Source organism: Bacillus rossius, chromosome 10, assembly GCF_032445375.1.
Source record: "Bacillus rossius redtenbacheri isolate Brsri chromosome 10, Brsri_v3, whole genome shotgun sequence".
NCBI lineage: Eukaryota > Metazoa > Arthropoda > Insecta > Phasmatodea > Bacillidae > Bacillus > Bacillus rossius.
In genome coordinates this window covers 37,991,828-38,013,937 of record NC_086337.1, presented here as the reverse complement: position 1 = coordinate 38,013,937, position 22,110 = coordinate 37,991,828, and the positions used below count along the sequence as shown (strand labels likewise).

The window sequence follows — 22,110 nt, the reverse complement described above, 5'->3', positions numbered from 1 at the left end:
CCATAAAAAATTGTGATTATTCAATAAAAATGATTCAATTTTATTCATAAAAGTATGCAATAATTTCATCAATGTTTCATTATGACGTTGTCACGTTAAACTATTGTCCGTAAACCGAATTTACAGACAACCAATTTTTTGTTATTTTGTTAATATCGTTCATTTTTAAATGAAGATTGTTATATGTGTTTCAAGAAACAAAAATAGTGTTACCTTTAGCACATTCGATTGCATTTGTTTTTGTTGATATTGTTGATGTTATTGTTGTTCAATATTTCGTTCCCTCCAATTTGGGGAGGTTTTGTTTTGGAATGATATCTCCAGAATCGTTCAAATTCTAAACTCGTGTTTATTTAGTTATTTTCTGGAGTTCATTTGTCTTGTGTTTTAACTGTAGGGAGTAAGTACAATTTTATTTTGTGGCAGAGTTTTGATATATTTTGTATGATTTTATTTTTCCGTGTCATTTTGTAGTAAATTTGTTGAGTAATGGTTTTTTATACATTTTTTTATCTTTTCAAATCAGAAATATTTATTTTCATGGAAAATGAAGTTAAGTTTTGAACAGTTTTTGCGAATCTGACCACCTTTGTTTTGTTAATACTTGCCTTCCTTTTTTCCATTATTTTCCACTCTCTGAATCTTCCACCCATGATCCCTCCTCCTTTTATACACAATAGGTTTGTTTCTAAGCTAACCAAATCTGGTGGCGTAGAGTTTGGAAAAAATGGTATTTTGGCAAATAATTCATGTAATTGTTTATGGCATAGTTCAGTTAAGCCTACTGTGATAACACTTAAAACGCTTGTATGTGTATTTATGAATAGTATGTACACATACATCTCTGTACACATACATACTTTAAGTACTTTGAGTACATTCCACAAAGATTATCTTGCTAGATCATGTGGCCAACCCCCCTTATACCGGGGTAGTTGCACACGTCCGCACCCGCCACTCCAGTCCCGTATACGCGTCACCACTGCCATGCTGATATTGAAATTGTAGTAAAATTAAATTAAACAGACGCGCATGGACTGGTGTAACATTTGGCCAGTGCGCAAAATAAATCATTAGCATACTAAATTTACCGACAGTCCTGCATAACCTATTGTGATAGTTATAATAATGAATTACCATAAATAACATGCTCAAAATTGAGTACTGTAATAGGGTAAAGGGATCTAAAAGGTTAATTCCAGATATCATTTAAATTGCTATAATTGAATTCAACACATGTGGCGACATTTGTATACAGACACTCTTACAGTAAACTTAATTATATTCCAAAGTCCCACAAAGTCTATTACGGTGGAGGGGGGGGGGGGGAAACGAAATAGTGACGTCCATCAGTCTAGATAAATTCAACCAGCAATTCCCGTCACCGCACTCTGTCTTTCAAACACGTCTTCCATAAGTCATATCAGCCGGGCATAAGTACAAAATCCAGTTCTCGCACTTACTTGTTACTGAAGCATACCTCTGTAGTTGGTGACTGCCGGGGTCGGGTGTAAACCCCACTCTCTTTTTAGCGCCTCTTGCATCGCGCTGTATCGGTGGCCCGTGCACTAGGCCCCCAAATATTGCGTTCTCGTATACCACCACTTATGTTGCTTCGCCCAAGGTGTCGTGGCGTTACCGTCATATTCAATCTTATTCACGTAACGTAACACCAGTTACTCATCGCTGGGATGCAAATTCTACTATTCACCGAGTAGTTCCGCGGCCGGCGGTCAAACACACACTCCCCCCGCTGCAAACAGCTGGCCGTCGCCTCCCCTTGTCACGTCAACTGACGTCACCCCCCCTCCTCTACTACCACCCCTCACTCCGCTAGATCGTTCTGGTTATTTCTTGCAAGTCCCACTCCAGAATAAGGGTACTTAACGTAAAATAAAAAAAGTATACGATTAAAAAGTTACAATAAATAGATAATAACATACACCATTAAATAATATAAACACATAAATAATGATATTGAAAAAATTAACTCATCTTAAAATAAACTTTACGCAAAATAAAGGTAATAGTAATAACCAAGACGACTGAGGCCGCCACAAGTGGCCTCAATCAAAAGTAGCAGGAAGTATTTTGAGATGTATTGAAGAGTTTAGGGTAAACATTGAGCATAGTGGTGCATCGAAACAAAGGCAATTAAAAATTTGTAACATTTTTTTATATCCTTATCGCCTCCCTAAAAACTGTGTTAATCAGCATTGGGATACTCTTTAAGTATTTGAGCAAAAATGATTGTTTTATTTGTTGTGATAGGAACAATAATTCAATTGCATTTATCTGTTTATGGTTGGTATAAAAGTATTGTCAACATTACCTGTAATGAAAATGCTTTAATAGCCTAGCTGAGACTGTTTTCCATGAAAGATATCCTTTATCCGGTAGCCACCACTGTAATACATTATGGCGGCGGCCAAGACTTTTTTTTATCCTAGTTTGTTTTCTATTTCAACTGAATATTGATCAATATTTACTCTAACTATATTGCACTGCCCGTAAGGCACTGAATTTAAAAATATTTTTTTTTTTAAACTACCTCGGCTACGCTGTATGCCTACGTCTTTGGAGAACCACAGGATCATGTTGCAGCTAGTATCAAGTAAACATTAGGGCAGCAACAACAGGATCAGGGAAACCATCTGTGCTATTATAAAGCATAATACAAACTAATATCACTGTATTTACATTATAAAAAGGTATATTAGAACATACAGGCAATGGAACAGTTTGAAATGTAGGGGAAGTATCACACTCAAACTGATTATTTTGTTTTTGCTATATTATGTTACCTACTATATAGTATGACTTGGTAATACATTAAGAACTTAAAAAATAAAATTATTTTTTGAATTTCTAATGACATGGAAACATTTTGTTCTAAGAATTCAACGTGGTGAAAATCATATCCTTGTATGAACTTGCTACTGTAAAATAATTCGGCAGTAGCTAATGAAATAATATAAATATCGCAGTGGAGTTTTACACTGTAATTACTTAGGGAGAAGGTGAGAAAATAAATAAAAATTTCAAATGTTTGTTGGCCTTTGTTTCGATTCACCCCTGTACCTAATATTTACGGATTCTAGATGTCCCCTAGTTTTTTTTTGCTTTCATCATTAAAGTTTCTTTTTTTTTTTCAGTGATCGCCATAGCCAAAAGTGCTGTCAATTCATTTGTGACTGACAGCAATGAAGCCTTGGAGCTCAAATTAGGTGAGGCTTTGACATTCATCAGCAAGTATTAACATGTGTGTGTCTCTTTCTTGTGGATGTGACTACTAATGCTGTCTCTGTTCTAGTTCGTGATGTTTCGGACCTGGAAAATGAAACTACAACTTTTAAACCAGAAATGTCACATCAAATTTTTGGGGAAAGGTTTGTATGTGTACAATAATTCATTCAGGGCACTGTTTACTGAGTAAGATTGAATCTTTTGAAACCTGAGCGTAAGGTATATTAGACATTGCGATGGAAACTGTGTAAGATGACATCTACAGTATCAGCACTCGTAGAGGTCTTTACACCAGTGCAGTAATTGGTACTGATTCCCGAAGAATTAACAAAAAATATATATTTCAAAATTAATCCATTCCAATGCTTAACTTCTCTTACTTCTTTGGGCACCATTCTAACTATGCTTCAGAGTGTAATAGAAATAGTAACTATTGGACATGAAACCATTTTCTCTCTCAGTCTAATGTAAACATTGTATACAAATAACACTTCTTTTCAGCTATATTTAACAACCGTTTTCTGTTAACTGAAAACTAAAGAAATGTTCAGCAGCATGACTATGAATGAATTTGACTTTTATGGATCAATTTTTACAAATATATTCAACATTTAAGTATCCAATAAAATTGTTCAAAGTACGCAATCAGAACCAATATAATTATGTATTTTGTTGTTTAAACATTTTAAATTAACTTTACTTTCAGCTGTTTATAGAGTTGTACCATGACTAATTATTCAGTTGTACCAGAGCTGTTCCTCTTGAATTATTATGATGATCTGTTAATAAACAAGGAAAAATCAAGTAGTAATCCCATTTAAAATAACATTAAAATATCGGTAACTATCTGATTCATTGGAAATTAAATTGTGTAATCTAGATCGTACGTACAAGTGATAGTTTGCAAGGTTACATCACAATTAAGAAAAATTTTTGCAAATGAAGTTTGATACAAATTCAGTTCAATACTTGGTAATTGGAGTTACCAAGTTACTTATTATGACCTTGTATGAAAACTGGATTGGAGAGCAACATTTGAAAAATACTCAAATACCTGGGGGAGGGGGGAGGAAATACATATATTCATTTATTTATTTATTGGTTTTTTGCATGTGGCATTTTGCTTTCATGCTTTAAGATCTAGTTGTTCAAAATTGAACATTGAAAGTGCAATCAAATTAAAATTTACAGATTTTTCAAATCACATTGCTAATTCTCATTCATTTTCAGCAAAACATGAATGTCTAGTTGTCGGTAGTAAAGAAAATATTAGTCGTGCAGTAATGGTGTGGACGCAGTTTCTTGTTAGTGAAGGCCTTCAATCCGGTACGTGCAGAACCACCAGGGGCGTTGGAACCGGGGGGGACAGGGGGGATGCATCCCCCTGAACTTTTTGGGTGGAGGGGACTGTCCCCCCCAACTTTCTAGACCATGATATTTTTATTTTATAATATTATTCTGCCCAACTTTATTTGTAATTTCTTCACTCTCAAATTTTATCTTAAGGAAACAATAATAATTTTAACATCGATGTATCCAATGGTTAGATACAAAAAACTGCTTAAAAAGCACTATTTTGCACTTTTAAAATCAAAATTTTCCGGTGGAGGACCCCCGGACCCCGTCTTAAGTAAGAGGGAATGGGTTTACATGACATCAAAATCATTATTTGTCCCCCCCAACTTTATGAACACAGCTACGCCAATGAGAACCACGGCTTAAAGGATTATTGAACATCAATGTATGTAGTTTTAATGGAAATACCAACAAAATAATTAACATACAGTTCAATGTTGTTTAAAACAAGTTGTAATAAATTGCTCTAATTCAAGGAAAAAGATACGAGTGAGCATTACTTAATGTTTTTAAAGTCTCTGACATCACTTGTGTCTTCTTGAAGAAAAAAAAATGGTTATGGGAAGTGTGGTCTGCTAGAAAACAGGAAACACTGTAGTGAAATGAGAAACGACAGTATCGATAAACTCTGAGCGAACTAAAAATGCAGACAGCCCAGTAATGCGAAGTGGCATCAAGGTCAACAGAAGTAATCCACTGAACGGGAGTGGATCAATTGGTGCCAGATTGTAGAATGTGCTGAACCATAAAATGCCAGATGAAAGACCATTTACTGTACTCTGTGTATTCTACAAATATGTATGTTTTCTGAAATAGAACACATTCCTCTGCAATATATGAATGAACATTAGTGATAAAACAACAGTTGATATCAGTAATAACAAATATTACTACGATAACAGAATATGTAATGTTATCAGCTTCATTTGTTTCAGTATTAGAAGTGCATGCATTTAAATTATTATTGTTATTACTATTATTATTTATTTTTAGTTAGGGGTTATTGATATAAAATTTTATTTGACCTACACAGAACTTTTAATAAAGGTACCCAAATAAAATAGTTGGTCAGATATGTACTGACGTCGTTCCAAGTGCTCCCTTCGCTCGCACAGGTCGTTATGTTCCCTCGTCGCCTCACCAGGGTGGGGGGAGTAGTTCGTGGCTTGAGGAGTCGTGCTCCGCTTGGGACGTTTTTGCGGGAAGCGGGCTCCGGGTGACGCGCAGCGATGCGGAACGCGGCAGTCGAGCTTCAGACCTGGACCAGGCAAGTTGTGTGTCGCGCCTCGCAAGTGGTGAACAGTTCCGCCGGGAACTGAGCAGCTCCGCCCGCACCGGGCCACCACCTCTACCGATCCAGCTCCCTGCCAGCCACGTGGCGACGTCACGACCCCGAGGATCTCCGCTCTACCTGTAAACTGGCCCACAGGGTCTAAACTTAGGCTAGTTGGCGCCCTCAGCGACGGCAACATCGTAGCAGGGGCCGGTAGGGCGACAGTACCTACTCTTATTACGTAGCTCACATTGTAGGAAGCTGCCTGCAAAATGTTGTCCAGACTCAATATTGTTTTCTGTTCCCAGTGAGAGCATATTTGGATACAGAGATCTGAAAATCAAGCTTTACTACACTGCTGCCAAGCTGACAACCTATCTTGGCATATCATATTCCGAAGTTGTAGATCCAAAGAAATGTGAGGGCATAGAGGTTTGTACATTGTTATATATAATATGTTCTGATATATAAAAATTTTGTAAAGTAATCCTTGTAATTTTCAATTTTGAAGTTTTTTTTTTGTTCTGTCAATTTAGGGAGATTGTATTTGTGCTTGATTTTTTTTTATATAAAAAAAAGCTAAGAGTTGCCAACAATTAAGCACGTGTAAGTATTGATGTTGTTTCTGGATTTACAAAATGTGAGAAGTCTTTCAGTTCTTCGCCAGTGATGTGTAAACGTCTAACCTCAGTAACGAGCAAACTTGTGTGTTCTCATGTTGTTCATGTTGCAAATAAATTTATAATACGAAACTCTTAACACAAAATTTAATGTAGAATTCTTTAAAATGATGCCGAGCATGATAAATGAATTTATAAATAAAATAGTCACTTTTAAAATACAAACTTTGTTAATGCAATTCACACACATACTCTTTGCACCCGCCGCTAGAATTTGTTGCCTGAATCGTTAATGTTCCTTGCCACCATCAAATGCAGATGCAATTACCAGCATGAAATAACCGGAAATTTTAAACTATTAAAAACAGCTCCAATAAAACCCTGACTTTGGACCTGATTTTCGACAAGGAATTTTATTAAAAAATTGCACATCTTGTTAAAATTAACTAAATAGTTAATACCATAAAATTTCCGCACACATTATATGTTATACTTCTGTGGCATTACCAAAATATCAACATGAAACATTTTAAAAAGCAAATTATAACACTTAGTATTTTTTTATGTATTTGTTTTTTGCTTAAATGACTGACAACAGTCTGTAAATACTTCCTACAAACAAACAACCATATTAAGCTGATTCAACATTATTATTGTATTATAATGTTATTAATAAAGTAAGAAAAGTGACGAGATTCAAACCATTTCTCTTGAAGTTACCAAGCGTGCGCTTTACCGCTGCGTTACTAAGTCTATTGGGAATTCGGAAAGAGAATATGTATTATAATCGTATTAATGCCAGTTTTCTTAGGTATTTTAAAACTTGTGATTACTTTTTACTATGACTATTTTAGTTTACCAAATGTATTCCAAAGTAGTTTTTCTTACATAAAGTTTTATTTTGGCACACTTATGTTTACGAAAGTGACTATATACAGGTTTATGTTGCTAACATGGGTCTGCTATCTTTGTGACAAATTTCCATTAATTGACTTCTCTTCCATTTTATTGAAATTACTCCTACTAAATGCTGTATACCTAGAGCTAAAATGTTCACACATCACAAAAATATCAGTGAGCTTACTTAAATAAGTTCTTTAATTACGTATAATATTAATAGTAAGCACAGATATTGGAAGAGACTGTACATTCTTGTAGTTTTAGATAAATTAGTTACCTCCTTAAGTCTTGACTTTTCCACCATATTGAATTATTATATTTTCGTACATGTGATAACCTAACAAATTTTTTTTCCCGTGGGAATACCATTTTAAGATGGAAGTGCTGAAATTTATGTATTATGAAAAATGTTTATTAAGTTGAGAAAAATAAGGTTTTAACTCCGTAACTGCATGCTTTTTTATTTAAAATTCATTGTACTTTGAGAGGTTTTGTAGGAGACTGACCAAAGAGTGGCATTCTGTTGACCACAATTTATTTAACCATCGAGATTAAACTAATAATATTTTTGTATGTAAAATCATATTTTTTTGACTTCCTATAAGTTAATTAAAGTATATAGTTTTATGTAGTTTTTATGTGCCCAGAAAGTTGTTTTAAATTACTGTAGACTTATATCAAATGGCTTATTAAGGAGAAAAATAATGGACCCAATTTTAAAATTCATTCCTTTTTTTGTTGTTGTTTTTGGCAAGCTTTATTTATGAATACTAATTTCTTGTGTGTAAAGTGTAAGTGTATGGGCTGGAATATTTTTTTTTCTCTTCAGATTAAGTTTATGGCAAACCATTGTATTGAATACTTTCTTTCTCAGGTTTCGGTTGAGTATCTTTTTTTCCTAATGATTTTGCCAATGTTTTTCATACTCAGCCAGATGATGTGGGGAAACTCATCGCAGAAAAGTTGCAACCAGGGTTCCACACAAATTTGGATGACTTCTGCAACGACTTGGCCAAGGATGTTAACTTCACACCTTTCGGGCAGTTGGAACGTTCGTTCAAGACCAAAGGCAGTGAGTAATGTTGCTTGTTTTTACACTTCATGGCATGACCTTCAAGCTGATTACCATTCGTTATCTTTGGCAGCGAGCATCACTTTGTATCTTATGCCTACGAGTGCTTTTTTTTATTTTTATTGCATTGTGTTTTATGTTGAATGGTTTTGCCCAGAGGCTTAAATGTGGTAGGACATCTAAGACTATAGTGGGCTCCAAAACACTGATGCTTGTTAATTTGGGTTGAGCTGAGGTGTTGGGATGGAACCGCGACCCTTGTCACTCAGCGATCACTGCAACAGTGGACCACCACTGTACATGTGTGTTTAGCTTCTTGGATGAGTTAGTGCAGTCCAAGGTGACCACAGGCTTTAAAAAAAATTGGAAAAGTTGAGCGATTTAGGAACCATGTAAGATAACCCAGAACATTTCATATAATTTTTTTGATGTAGGATTTTTTTTTTTTTTGCAATTTTGTTAATACTTCAATTTAATACCAGCTTTATGTAATGTGTAGTTTAATTAAATTGTATTTAGTCATTTTATAAATATTTTGCATGAATTCATTTTTTTATGAACCTTAGTTTTATTTTTTTATCACAATTTGTTTAATCAAAGATTCCAAGGAAGTAATTTTTAAGAAAAACTTTTTCATGGTATAGGAGAATGTTACGATATGAATGTGCTACAGTTTTTATTTTGCATAAAAAATTTAAAGGAGCTGCTTCAATGGTAATGCTAATAATTATTTTTCTCTCTCTCACAGATGAAAACAGCCCACCAAAGTGCTACGAAGTGTATTTCTGTGATATTACAAACCCAGGCTTTGCAAGTTTTCATGAGCGATTGCAGACGTTCATACTGTGGTACATTGATGCTGCCAGCTTCATTGATGTCGATGATGAAAATTGGAGATTTTTTGTGATGTAAGTTTTTTATAACGTCTTGAATCCATCTAAATACATTCATTGGTATTGATGTGTATATGTCTTCTTATTATAATTCAAATGTGCTAATTTGAAATACTGTATTATAACATTGTACACCTTAAATGTAGTGTACTATAATCAAAGGTTATATGAATTAAAACCAACATTTTTTAACAGGCAACTAAAAAATATTTTAATGATAATAATGCCTAATATATAATATAAAGAGATAATTAATTGGTAATGATTAGGAAGAACATTTTATAAATTGCATAAAAACCAGAGTTGTCATTATTTCAATAAATAATAAAATGAGAGTTAAATTTTTGCAATAAAGCAGAAATTTAACAAAATTAATATAATACAAAAATTTTATTTTTCAACATAAAAGTTTTTAAATTTTTTTTAGTGTGTATTTTGTTAGAACAAATGGTTTGTGAAAATTTATTGTGTTTCCCAATTGATGATGCCCTCTTAAATCGTTTATACCCAAAGTGCAGAAATTTTCATGGAAAAACACATATTTTTGTGAATTATTATGTTTTGTTCCTAGTAAAATGACAGTAAACTCTAGATTATCTGTGTTAGTTGAGACCTACCAATGCCCAGATAATTGAAAACATGTAGAAACCCCGGGTGATCAGTTTCACAATAAGGGCCACCCTCGAATTCGGCCCGCACCATTTATGTGTCTTCAGTAGAATTCTAAGCACAAGTGAAAACTTTGTGCACCGTGTCTCAGCTTATTGGACTTACGGCACTGTGTCACCATGCGGTCTTGCTCCGGGCTTCCTACGTCTACTGGAGAGGCGGCAGTCACCCACTCGTCTCCCTTTTTAATTAATATTTTTTTACCCCTCAGCGGCAAGTTATCATTCCTTTTCAGTTCCTTGTCCTTTCATAAAACCAGCATGAAGAGAAACATGTGTCATGTGGGAGAATACATAAGTACCACTTTAATACACCTGTGTTCTAAGGTGTATTTTTCACAGACGTAAGAAAGGAAAGTTACCATAAATCAAAGATGGATGCATGCAGAACTGTGTGCGCATCTTGCGGAGCCGTCGCTGCAGTGTAACATCATGAAATGTTGCAGTTACAAGCGCGGGAAATAAATAGGATGAGCGTAAAAAGCGTAAAAATCTTTCGTGATGGACACGTGAAGATTGTTCTCACGTACGTCGCTAGTTCACGGTCATTTACAAGGGCCGAAGAAGGAAAGTTAAATCAACACTGCTCAAGATAAGATCGCGTAAAATGTGCACAAACAAATTCTGAGTAGTTTGTTTGTTAGATTTCTTCTGTGTCCTTTCCTCCAGCCGAGTGCCGGTCAGTCACGGTCTCTCCGGGCGCCTGCAGGGCCGATGGGCAGGCCGAAAGTATCATGACGGCACATGAAACAAACCTGAGTCTGCTGAGCCTGGAGACACGAAGCAGCAGTCAGGGCATCCCCCTTGGGTTTTAAGTGTGACAAATGTGACAGCTGAGGGGCACAGATGATTAAGAGTTTACTGTACTATCAAAATGACACTATTTTGTTGAAAATAAGTTTTAACTTTTCTTAGCCTCTTGGTATGTTGAATATTCTACTATTTGTAATAAAATAAACAGCATTTATAAAAATAAAACCAGTAACATTGATACGTCATTTTATAAGGAAATGATATTGACCAAAGAACATCTTCAATCAGGGGCTAATGTTGGGGGAGATATAAGGCCCCCCTCCCCTCTTCCTTCCTATCTTCCCAAAATCCTAAGAAATAAAAAAAAAAAACTTATTTCCCACCATAAAATGTAAACAATTTTAATTCAAACAGCAGGAAAAGAGGTGGTATCTCCCTCCTTGAGATCAAATTGTGCGTATGCTCATGCGAGCGGGAGTGGCGTGACATGAGCTGTGTGCCCGGCAGGTACGAGAAGTACCTCCAAGGCGGCTCCGCGAGGCACGCCGTGGTGGGCTACATGTCCTTGTACCAGTACTTCGCGTACCCGCTGAACATCCGGCCGCGGATCAGCCAGATGCTGGTGCTGCCGCCCTTCCAGGGCCGCGGCCTGGGGACGGAGCTCCTTCGCACCGTGTACCAGCACTACGTCGCGGAGCCCAGCGTCCTGGACATCACGGGTCCGTGGTCTTCATCTTCCTGCTGCCGTCGTTCCCTCCCTCCGTGCCTTCTTCCTGGCACTCATCGGTCATCACAAATGATAACTAACAAATACTTTTAAAGCTAATCAATTTTTTTAACCTTTTTAAAAATCACTTGGATGATTTCATTTTATAGCACACATAATATGCCAAACTGATTTTAAACCAAATTGTTTTTGTAATTAACCCTCCGTAATTCCATAACTAGAAGAAGCTTAAATCAGTAATAATTAAAGGGAAAAAAAACAGTAATTCTTTGCAGCACTACAACTGTGGCAGAACGTCGTTGGAATTGCCCCCTCGTAACTCCGGATAACCCGGACTGGTGTAGAGGAATCAATAAAAAGACAATTAAGAAGCCTTGCACGAAAACCACAGCGCTAAAACACCCACATAAACCACTCGGGGCAAAAACATAAACTCTATTTTATCATTTTATGCTACAATTAAAAACAGAGTGTTAGCTTTAATTCGTGTCGGACAATCGTTAACTGCATTGTACGGCAAACATGTTTGCTGGGACTGTACATGACTTAATGAGTCATGCTACACAGAGAGACAGTCGGAAGATCATATGCTTCCACTAGGTTAAATATAAAGCAAAGTTTTTGTAATTTTATTAGAGTTCTACTAATCCAGACCCCTCTCGACAAGACATTTGATTAATCCTGATGTGATTTAAAAACAAAAACATTATGTAATAATTTTGGTAGGTTAAAAATAGGTCTACATATACAGTAAAATTAAAAATAATATTAAACTGAAGTAAAAGTATTCATGAAGAAAAAAATTGATTTTCAAAATTTTATTAATCTAAAACTTGTATCTATTACGTGCATTTTACGACTGATTCCGTTTAATCTGGACTTTCGTCTAGTTGTTAGCGGAACTCTACTGTAGTACGTTTTCTTATGTTACTTTCTACAATATATTCTCCATGAAACAGATTTTCCTTATTTCAGACCTTCCCAATAATCCCAACTTAACGAGGTTCTCACGCAAAACAGCATAGAAATAATTATCTCTGAATGAACGGTTGTGACTATGGTAAGGAACACTCCCAGCATTTGTCTCGAGTGATTTTGGGAACCATGGAAAACCGAAATCAGGATGGTTGGTCCGGGAACTAAACCCAGGTCTCCTGTTTTATCGCTGCCCCACCTCACTCGGTCCTAACTCAGTTACCAGGCAAGGTGACTGTCACTCGCGGTCATGAGGCCCTAGGTGTCTAATCCCGAACAAGCCGTACTGATGACCTATTTTCATAGTTGTCAGAGATGCTCCAGCCATATACAATTGCTATGTCCTAAATTGTGTCCGACGGACACTGATCGCTGATTGGTTCACGTGACCCTCTTGACGTCATGGATGGTGTGGGTGATGGTCTGAATACATGGTTATCTTGAACTTTTTCCCAATCTGTGTCCTATGGTGGAATAGATGAATAACACTCGTGATATTTGCTATGTCCAGTTCCCTTTTCGAAAAGGTAAACAGAAAATAACTGACATTTATTAGCATTTACTTTTGCCTTACAGCTTACAGGATAAATAAATATTATCGAACTCCACAACTTTCGCAGCAAAATATTCAAAACTTAGCTGCGTGTTAATTTACAGAGCATTTACAGTAAACAAAATCAGTTATTGTGGCACTCTATATTTACCACGCTCTAGTGGTTCGGATATTGGACATGGCAATTGTAGACCAAGCTGTTTTCTGTGCGACGATCTGACTTCATTCAATTGGGGTAAGGGCCCGGACCGTCTACGGGGTTGAACTATTGTGGACGGGCCTTAACTTGCTTGCAGTGGAGGACCCGTCAGAGAGGTTCCAGCGCCTGCGAGACTTTGTGGACGTGGCCAACTGCAGCATGCTCGATGCCTTCCGCCCGGAAGAACTGCACGCGGGCTTCAAGAGCTCCATGGTGGAGGAAGCCCGTAGGAGATTCAGAATCAACAAGGTACCTTAACAGCATGCGGTGCAGTCATCTTTCTCGAGAAGAAAGTGTTGATGCTAAGAAATACAGAGCACTATCTGAAATGTAGTTACATACTTTTTTTTTTGTAAAAAAAATAAGTTTTAGGCATGTTCGTATATCAGTTTTTTTTATATTTTGAATTGAATATGAATATCAAAGTATGGCAAATACATATGTAAAAATGAGCAATAGAATCCCACTAAAAAAATATTTTCACTTCATGTAAAATTAGACAAATAAAATAGTCTGGAAAATTAGACAAATAATACTTGAGTGAAAGGTTGGTTAAAATAAGTTGGCTACAATAATTATATGGAGAATTTTTGTTAAAATATTTAAATTATGAAATAATTGTTTTTTGGACTATGCAGCTAACCTAACTTAACCCTAACTTAACATAACAAACTAACTTAACATTTCAGTTTCTATTCGCCTTATTTTCCTCAACCTGCTACTCAGGGCCGTTTTATGAGAATGCGAGGCCTGGGGCAACAATATTCGGAGGCTCCCCCCCCCCCCCCCCCCTTTTTTTATTGTAGTGATAATTTTCAAATATGAAAAACTCATATTTGCATTGACATGTATGTATGTAATAACTAACATAAAAAAGGATAAGAAGTACCATAATGAAATGCAGCCTGTATACGCAGAAATATGAAACATATTTATGCAGGGAAAACAAAATAATGTATAACAACAAACTTTCTAGTTGAAATGGAGTAATATTTCATAGCCAACCCCCAATATTTCTCTGCTTCATTTACGAAAGTCTCAAATCGTTCTCAAATATTTACACAATTTTATGAGTTGCATATCCCAACCAATCAAAATTACATGTTTACTAACTCACTTTGCAATAAACTTCTTCCTTGCTTTTTTAGCAGCAAACAAGTTAATGAGTCCATCAATTGAAATGCTGTTCACAAGATCATGTTCTGTAGAAATCAACGCTAACGAGTTTAATCTCTCTTGTGACATGGTAGATCGGAATTGATTCTTCAGAACTGACAGTTTTGAAAATGATCTTTCACTTTCACAGTTTGTGATTGGTAGTGTCAAATACAAGCGCAGTGCTATTGCTACATTTGGAAATACATCAATTATATCACTGTTGTATAAGTGCTGCAAAACATTTTGTGGAGTGAATGATGTAACACTGTCTTCAACTTGTTGCTCTCTGAGAAATGATGATAAGTGTAAAAATTCATTTGTAATAACAGGCTGCAGATCCTTTCTTTATTTTCTGACCAACTCGGTAGCACTAGATTTGAGTTCATCTTCACTTGCTGTAGTTAAGTTACAAAGAAACCCAAATGTTGAGGCAATATCTTTGTAGGAAGCAGTTCTCTTCTCCAGTTCCATGCGGAGCTTATCAGCAATGCATAGAAATGTGGAAATTCTGAAATTCTCGCGGGATGTTACAACAGTTGAAAGTTCATCTTTTCCATCCAAAAACTTTTTATTTTTGGAAGATCTAGTATCTACAAAAGTTTGTAACACATGGTTGCTTAGTTGTGTTGCTTTAACTTCAATTTCATCAAAATTATTTCGCAAATCGGAAACAAAATCTTTCAAAGAATTCATCAGTTGATGACCAGTTATGACATCGAGTCCAGGCTTCTGTAGATGCTTGGTTACTGCACCGAATCTTTCCATAATGTCGTGACAAAATACGGCCATAAAAGCAAATTCTAAATATTGCATTTTCTTCATGAGGGAGTTCGCTTCCATCCTTGTGACTTGCGTTTCATTTTTGTCGTTGAACATATCATTAAATGCACAGAAAATCTCATCATAATGAATGACGAGAGTTTTCAATGCATCTTCTCTGCATGACCACCTTGTTTCCGACAAGCTCTTGACAGTGATTTTTGGCTTTCCGCTATTTCCTGTGCTTTCCGAAATAACTCCTTCAAGAACTGACCACCTGTGAGTGGAAGCAGCGAAAAATGAGTACAGCTTTTCTAAAAACAGAAACAGTTTTGTTGCATGAATACATTCACCAACACTTTTTTCCTTCTAAGTTTACTGAATGTGCTGCACATGGAACATACAGCACAGAGCTGTTTATTGATTTAATGTGCGCTTGTAGGCCCTCGTATTTTCCTGACATGTTGGCTGCATTATCAAAGCTCTGACCTCGGCAATCCTGGATATCAATAGTGTTGTCTTTTAGAGTACAGGTTACAACTTCACTTAAATTTCTTCCTGTGTGGCTGTAAATTGGAATGAAACACAAAAACCTTTCCAAAATGTTACCGTTAAGGCAGTATCTAAATACAAAAGATAACTGATCTGTATGGGAAACATCAGGTGTAGACTCAACTATCAGTAAATAATATTTGGCCTGTCTAATCTCATTTAGCATGTGTTTCCGAACTTCGTTGCCCATTAGCTCAATGAATTCTTCACATATATCAGAAGAAAGATACGATACATGACCTTTTCCTTTGTTCCCATGTATCCTTAAATGTTCCTGTAAAAAAGTATCAAACTGAGCAAGGAGTTCCAAAATTCCTAGGTAATTACCATTACGAGGTGATCCAAGCATCTTATTATCACCACGAAAAGGAAGACCACGACTGCACAAAAATTTTACAACTGCCACTACTCTAACAGGAACATTTTTCCAGTAATTTGTCTCAGTAGTCACTTTTGCATCTAAATGTGATGAAATTGACATTTTCTTATTTTTTCTTGAAACCCATTTTAAAGAACATGCTTTGTGTTCAATACTGTTTTCATGCTCCCTCAATTTTTCTTCTGTTTTCTTCCAATTATAAAAACCATTTACAAATTTTGATAGTTTACAATTACTGAAAAGTTTGCACGCAAAGCAAAACACATTTCCCATACATTTAGAGTACAATAACCATTTTCTCTCCTGTTGCTCTCCATTTTCAAGAACTCTCACAAATGCAGATGTTGTTAGTTTACGAGTACATTTTGGATATTGCCTAGCAGAAGCTGTGTAGTCTCCATCATTATTACTAAAAAAGTCCGGCCCCTTATCAACACAATAACTAATCATTTCGTCAGTGATATTGCCAGGCCATGCCACAGGATCTTGCTGGATTTCTTCTATTAACACTGCACTATCAAACTCTACACTTCTTTCAGTCCTAGCACTGTTTCTAGAAGTTATGTGAATTTCTGGAGTTGTGTTAATGAGATTACAATTATCAATTTTAGTTACTTCTGTGTTTTCTTTAACTTTATCAGAGCTTGAAAGTGGTAAAGTCAAAGGCAACTTACCATCACAATCACATGGTTCTAGTGTTTGAGGAGGTTCATGGTTCTTTGTGAAGAAGGCTGTAAGTTTTGGAAGTTTGTTTATTTCTTCTTGTTATCTTCTTTTTGCTTTACGTTTGGAAGTACCACTATCAAATTTACGTACACTCATTTTGTGACATTATTATAAAACACAACCAATTAGCAATTATTATCAAACTAAAACTCTCGTGTAGTATCAAGCTCTGTTAACATTATTCCCGCTTGATGGACTTCTCTATTGTTGAACACAACTACCAACATGAACATCATAAACAAGTTCGTATGATTCATAAACCAACAAAATCATTAAATAAATAAAATCATTACTGCAAAAACAAAATTAATAGCTTTAAAATCTCACTAAAAACATATTTAGTTGCACAAATAGATTAAAACAGGGATATTGATTGTTGTTCGTCAATCTTACATTAAGAAGTTTTACACGTACATTAATTACCTACATGACATCTGTTGGAACTAAAACGAATCACACATCACATTAATCTACCTCTCGAATCGAACAGTAGCACCCGTAGCACCACAATCGCTGTTGTGGTAGCCTATGTAATGAATCCGCTCGCTTTGCCCGCACCACAGTAGTTATCGGCGACTGGCGTCGATGTCGGTAGATATAAATAAAACCATACAAGTTACAGCATGGTGTGGTTTTATTGTGGAATCATTCTTTACAAAACTAAATAAATAGGTATCTAAATTTAAAGACAAGTTATTATTACGCCAGATATAAAATGGGATTTCACTTTAAATAATGATATATTTTCTTAATAAAATTTGAGGCCCCCTAGAATGTGAGGCCCGGGGCAAATGCCCCTTTTGCCCCCCCCTAGACGCGGCCCTGCTGCTACTCTACGTACTGATTCAGAAAATGTTTACGGACTGTAAAATACAGTCAAATCAATTGAAATCTATTTTATGAAAAACATTAAAAAAAAATTTTTAATGCTCTATTCTAAAATTAGTGATTCAATTGAGCTCATATTTACATATTTAAACCTTAGTTATTGCTGAGTATTAGTTGTTTACTGCAGCCAGATAAATTGTATTTTAGTTCAGCACTATTATAAATACAATTTTTGCTAATTTCATCTTTAATCTTAATCTTAAACCATTATTTATGTGTTTTGATATATTTTGAGTCTCAATGTCTGTTTCATCATAGATAAATACAGCAAGAAAGCTACTATTGTAACACATGGTGTTAGATCAATTGTGACTATTGATTTATACGCCTTCAAAAGTATGACAATTATTTCTTTTTGTGCCCATCTCAATGGAGTGTCCGTGTTTTGTGGTGGTGTAATTATAGTTATTGATGTTTGTTTGTTGTTTCCCACTTTTGGTGTGTATTATGAAAACAATACAAATAATATTTTGTTTTCAAGTTTGAAATGACAAACATGCAGTGTTTTGAATTGTTTACGTGATTTTTTCGATTTACGTTCAGCGAGCCAGTAGCGAGAAAAAAAAACTTTGTTGCATGTTTAAAATGTTGCTTCTTGTTCATGTTTTTGATTATGAATTCCCATTAACCATCAAAAAGGTTATTTATATTGCACAAAAAACTTAATACGTATCAGCAGTGAATGTTGGTATATGACAAACTCTTGAGGTATGCTATGTCAACTATTCGTAAGCAAACAAATACTTGTTATTTCGTAGTTTTAGTATTCGAGGTAGAATCAAATACAAATAGTTTATTTTTCACGTTTGTATTCAAAAATTTTAATATGTACTCGCACAGGCCTAGTTAGTTTTGTTTTAAAAATCCTTAAAAATTGTGATGCATTGTGACACAAAAATAAATATTAAGTTTCATTATTATAAGGACTGGAAACTGGTTGGTGTTTTAACGCACACAAAAAAATTGCTTGGGTCAATGATGTGATAGAAATTACATGCAGAGTCCCAATAAATGTAAAATAAAGGACTGCTTCACCTTTAAAGCCTCAGTTAAAAAAGATTACTAGTTAAAAATTTGAAGATTAATCTTTTTGCAGTCTATTGTCAGTGAACTTGTAAATAGTTAAACATTCACCCTTAAGAATTTTAAGATAAATAAAGTAATAACAATAATTTCATCCTTAGGGTGCTTGGTTAGTTGTTTGTTTTAAACTTGATCCAGGAATTTAGGTACACATAAGAGAATCGATGTTTAATGAATTCTGAGTTTTAAACATGGTAGTGTTTGCATGTTTGTGTTTACGTCAGTTTTGCACATTTTCAGTGTAGAGAACATGTCACTTTCGTTAGTTAATTTTTGTGTAGTCCACAAGTAAATTTTTCATTCTTATTTTACCTAAACTCTTTGTTCTACTACTCAGTTATTGCACGTAAAAAGTTGTGTATATGTAATACAGAATTACAGACACTTAAATATACAGTATTTACCTGAATATGAAATGAGGGAACAGCAGACAATAAAGTATGAGTTGTCTTATTTTCAGTTAAATACAGTATTGTATCTCAATTTTTTTTAACCTTTTTAATTTGTTATAGAAACAGTGCCGCCGTGTGTACGAGATCCTCAGGTTGAAGCACACCAACATTCAGGATGCCAGACAGTACCAGTCGTACAGGCTGGCTGTCAAACAGAGGCTGAATGTGCCGTACAAGGTAAACGGAATCTTTTATCTGTGACACGGTCCAAAAAATTATCCTTAATTTTTTTAAAATCTTATTAATGAAGTGGAAATACTTTTTTAAGATGCAAGATGAATGTAGGAATGTGTGAAATGGGGGAAATTGGTGTTGTATTGTATTAGTATTGTATGGAAAAGCTTCAAGGGAACATGAGAAGTGTGTAAAATGTGAGAAAACCTTTATGACTTCTCCAAATGAATCAATTTAAACATGAAAATTGAATTATATATTTATCTGTGTATGTGTGTGTGTATGTATACACACACATGCGTACACTATGATGACACCTGGCTCACTGGCCCCTGTTGCGAGTGATTCCCTGTCGTGACGAGAGCGCCGGCCAGCCTAAAACTCAGGGAGTGAACTGGTTCTCACCTTGTGGCTTACAACAGGGGGCCAGGACAACAGCGACCCCTCGAGCTGTCGGCCGCTTGAGACACCATTTAGTTCGGTCTATGTCGTTAAGGCACTGGCTGCTAAACAACGAACCACTCACGAGTCGCTAGTGGCGAAGCGCGGAGCAGCACTCAGACACGTCCATCGCGGATGACAGGCGAGCTACGACTGCCTCCCACACACTGGCGCACGGCCAGCGGGAAGCAGGGGAGGGGGACACGAGATGCGTGAGAAAGAGTTTGCGGTCTGGGTCTGATTACACTGTTATTTATCACACCAGCCGCCGCGCTCGGGTGAGCTCACCGCTCAAAAGCACTTTTTTTACACTCGTGTCCAGACCAGACGGCTATGGGCCAGGATAGACACGACAGCTGTCGTCAACACTTTATTGCCTTAAATATGTATGTGCAATTATTTTCATTCAAAATTTTCTAGTCACTACCAATTTGCAAGACTTTGGAAAAATATTGTACAATATTTTGAGAATGTATGAGGGATTTCATTAAAACATAAATGCCCATGTTAATTGGTTTAACGGAACAGCAAGATAAAAACTTGAATAATATTCCACAATTTAAACACACAAGTATTCAAAGTTATTTCACTAGACTACTGTCTTACAAAACAGTAGCAGGAAACATGGCATGGAAGATTTAAAACACAAAATGAGGGCCCGTCATTGTAAGTGCTTTGTTTCGCTGTGCCTCTGCAGAAGGAGATGCTGGACCGACAGAAGCTGAAGAAGCTGCTGGACGACTTTGAGTACGAGGCGACAGTGACCTTCTCGTCGGCGGCCCAGAGGATGGAGCACTTGGAGCAGCAGTACCGGGAGGTGGAGGCAGAGTACCGCCACGTGCTTGATCGGCTGGAGGACCGCGGCTGATGCCCGCCCGTTCGCTCCCCCTCCCCCGAGTGCAACAGGGGCTCACCGAGCTCGAGAACAATGCTGGGTCGCAGTCGTTGTGCCAGTGGAGGGATTGGGCAGTTCTCGCGGCTAACTGTGCAACTGGGGCATGAACCCCACCTTCTGAAGCAAAGCGTTTATCTCGTAGTTGCGCGGACGGACACTTCCTTGTCTGTACTGTGTTCACGTGTGGGAGTTTGTTTTGTAACAACCTAGAACTGTCGAAATTGAGTAACATTTATATACTATGTACTGATATACCGTATTGTGTAACATGTGTCCTTGAAATAAATAATAATTAAAGAGCTATGTTTGTAGGAATATTTTTCACACAAATAATTTTTTAATTCAATAAAGAACCAAATTTAAAACCTTTTGTACATGAAAATACCTTTTTTATTTTATCTACTTGATTGCATGAGCCATGTACCAATGTGAAACGTGTATTTCCACTATGAAAAAAAAACTCGAATTTGAACCAGATGTGAGAAAAGTGAGCTAGTAGTTTCTAAGTTTATTTAGAGACCAACATAAACTTTTTTAGATCCATCATACATTCCATCTAAATCATTTTAGAGTATATATAGGATTGAAGAAAAACTTTTTTTTATATTCTTTTTGCTCGTGAGCAAGAATTATTTCCAGAATTAAATGAAAGTAAAACATGTCATTAGCTGTATGACGGGATTAAATGAACATCATGCCTACAACGGGCGTGATAAACCGACGACGCCTTAATGAAAGAAGACTTTATTCTAACCATGCTCGCGTTTAGTGGCGAAGCATCACACCAATGATGCATCGTCCCTGTGACGGGTAAAAGAGAGAGCCATAATCTATTACCAGTTGGTTCAAATACAAGTTTTTTGACGTGACGTCTAATAAATCGATGAACGCCGCCTACACGCACGAAAGTGTCCCGTTACGCACTGTGTCCCGTTACACTCATTGTCTTACGTGGAAACCAGGCACTCGTTAATACATATTTTCCTTTGTTTATCGCGAGGGGCGTTATTATTAATGAATTATAAATAAAATTTCGTGCCTGGGGCCACAATTGCATATCATTTTGAGCACTGGAAGACATAAAACGTAAAATATTCTTGACAAATTTTAATCTCTGCCCCAGCGCACCACAAGCGTCTAGGTTGGAGATTAAAGCCGAAATTATTTCTTAAACTTACTAATACTTTTTTATTAACTGCAAGGGCATTTTTATTAAATTCTACGTTTAATTTCACGAAGAACAAACTTCGTCCTTAAATGTGCAATTGCAAAAAAGCGTAAAACATTCTCGACGATCTTGAAGTTAGTATAAACATGGCGGCCGACTAGCAGCCAACAATATATTATTATTATTAATTTACCCGCCTA

The 22,110-nt window shown here is 36.2% G+C and overlaps 1 protein-coding gene across 1 annotated transcript; it reads left to right on the top strand.

Annotated features, from left to right (window-relative positions):
• The first annotated feature begins 220 nt into the window (after positions 1-220).
• On the top strand, positions 221-21,043 carry LOC134535986 (histone acetyltransferase type B catalytic subunit). Its single transcript, XM_063375464.1, has 10 exons — positions 221-400; positions 3,156-3,227; positions 3,314-3,389; positions 6,184-6,307; positions 8,326-8,467; positions 9,216-9,375; positions 11,289-11,500; positions 13,333-13,484; positions 19,293-19,409; positions 20,545-21,043. Coding segments are annotated over exons 1-10 (1,227 nt in total). The 5' UTR covers positions 221-399; the 3' UTR covers positions 20,716-21,043.
• The last annotated feature ends 1,067 nt before the right edge of the window (positions 21,044-22,110 follow it).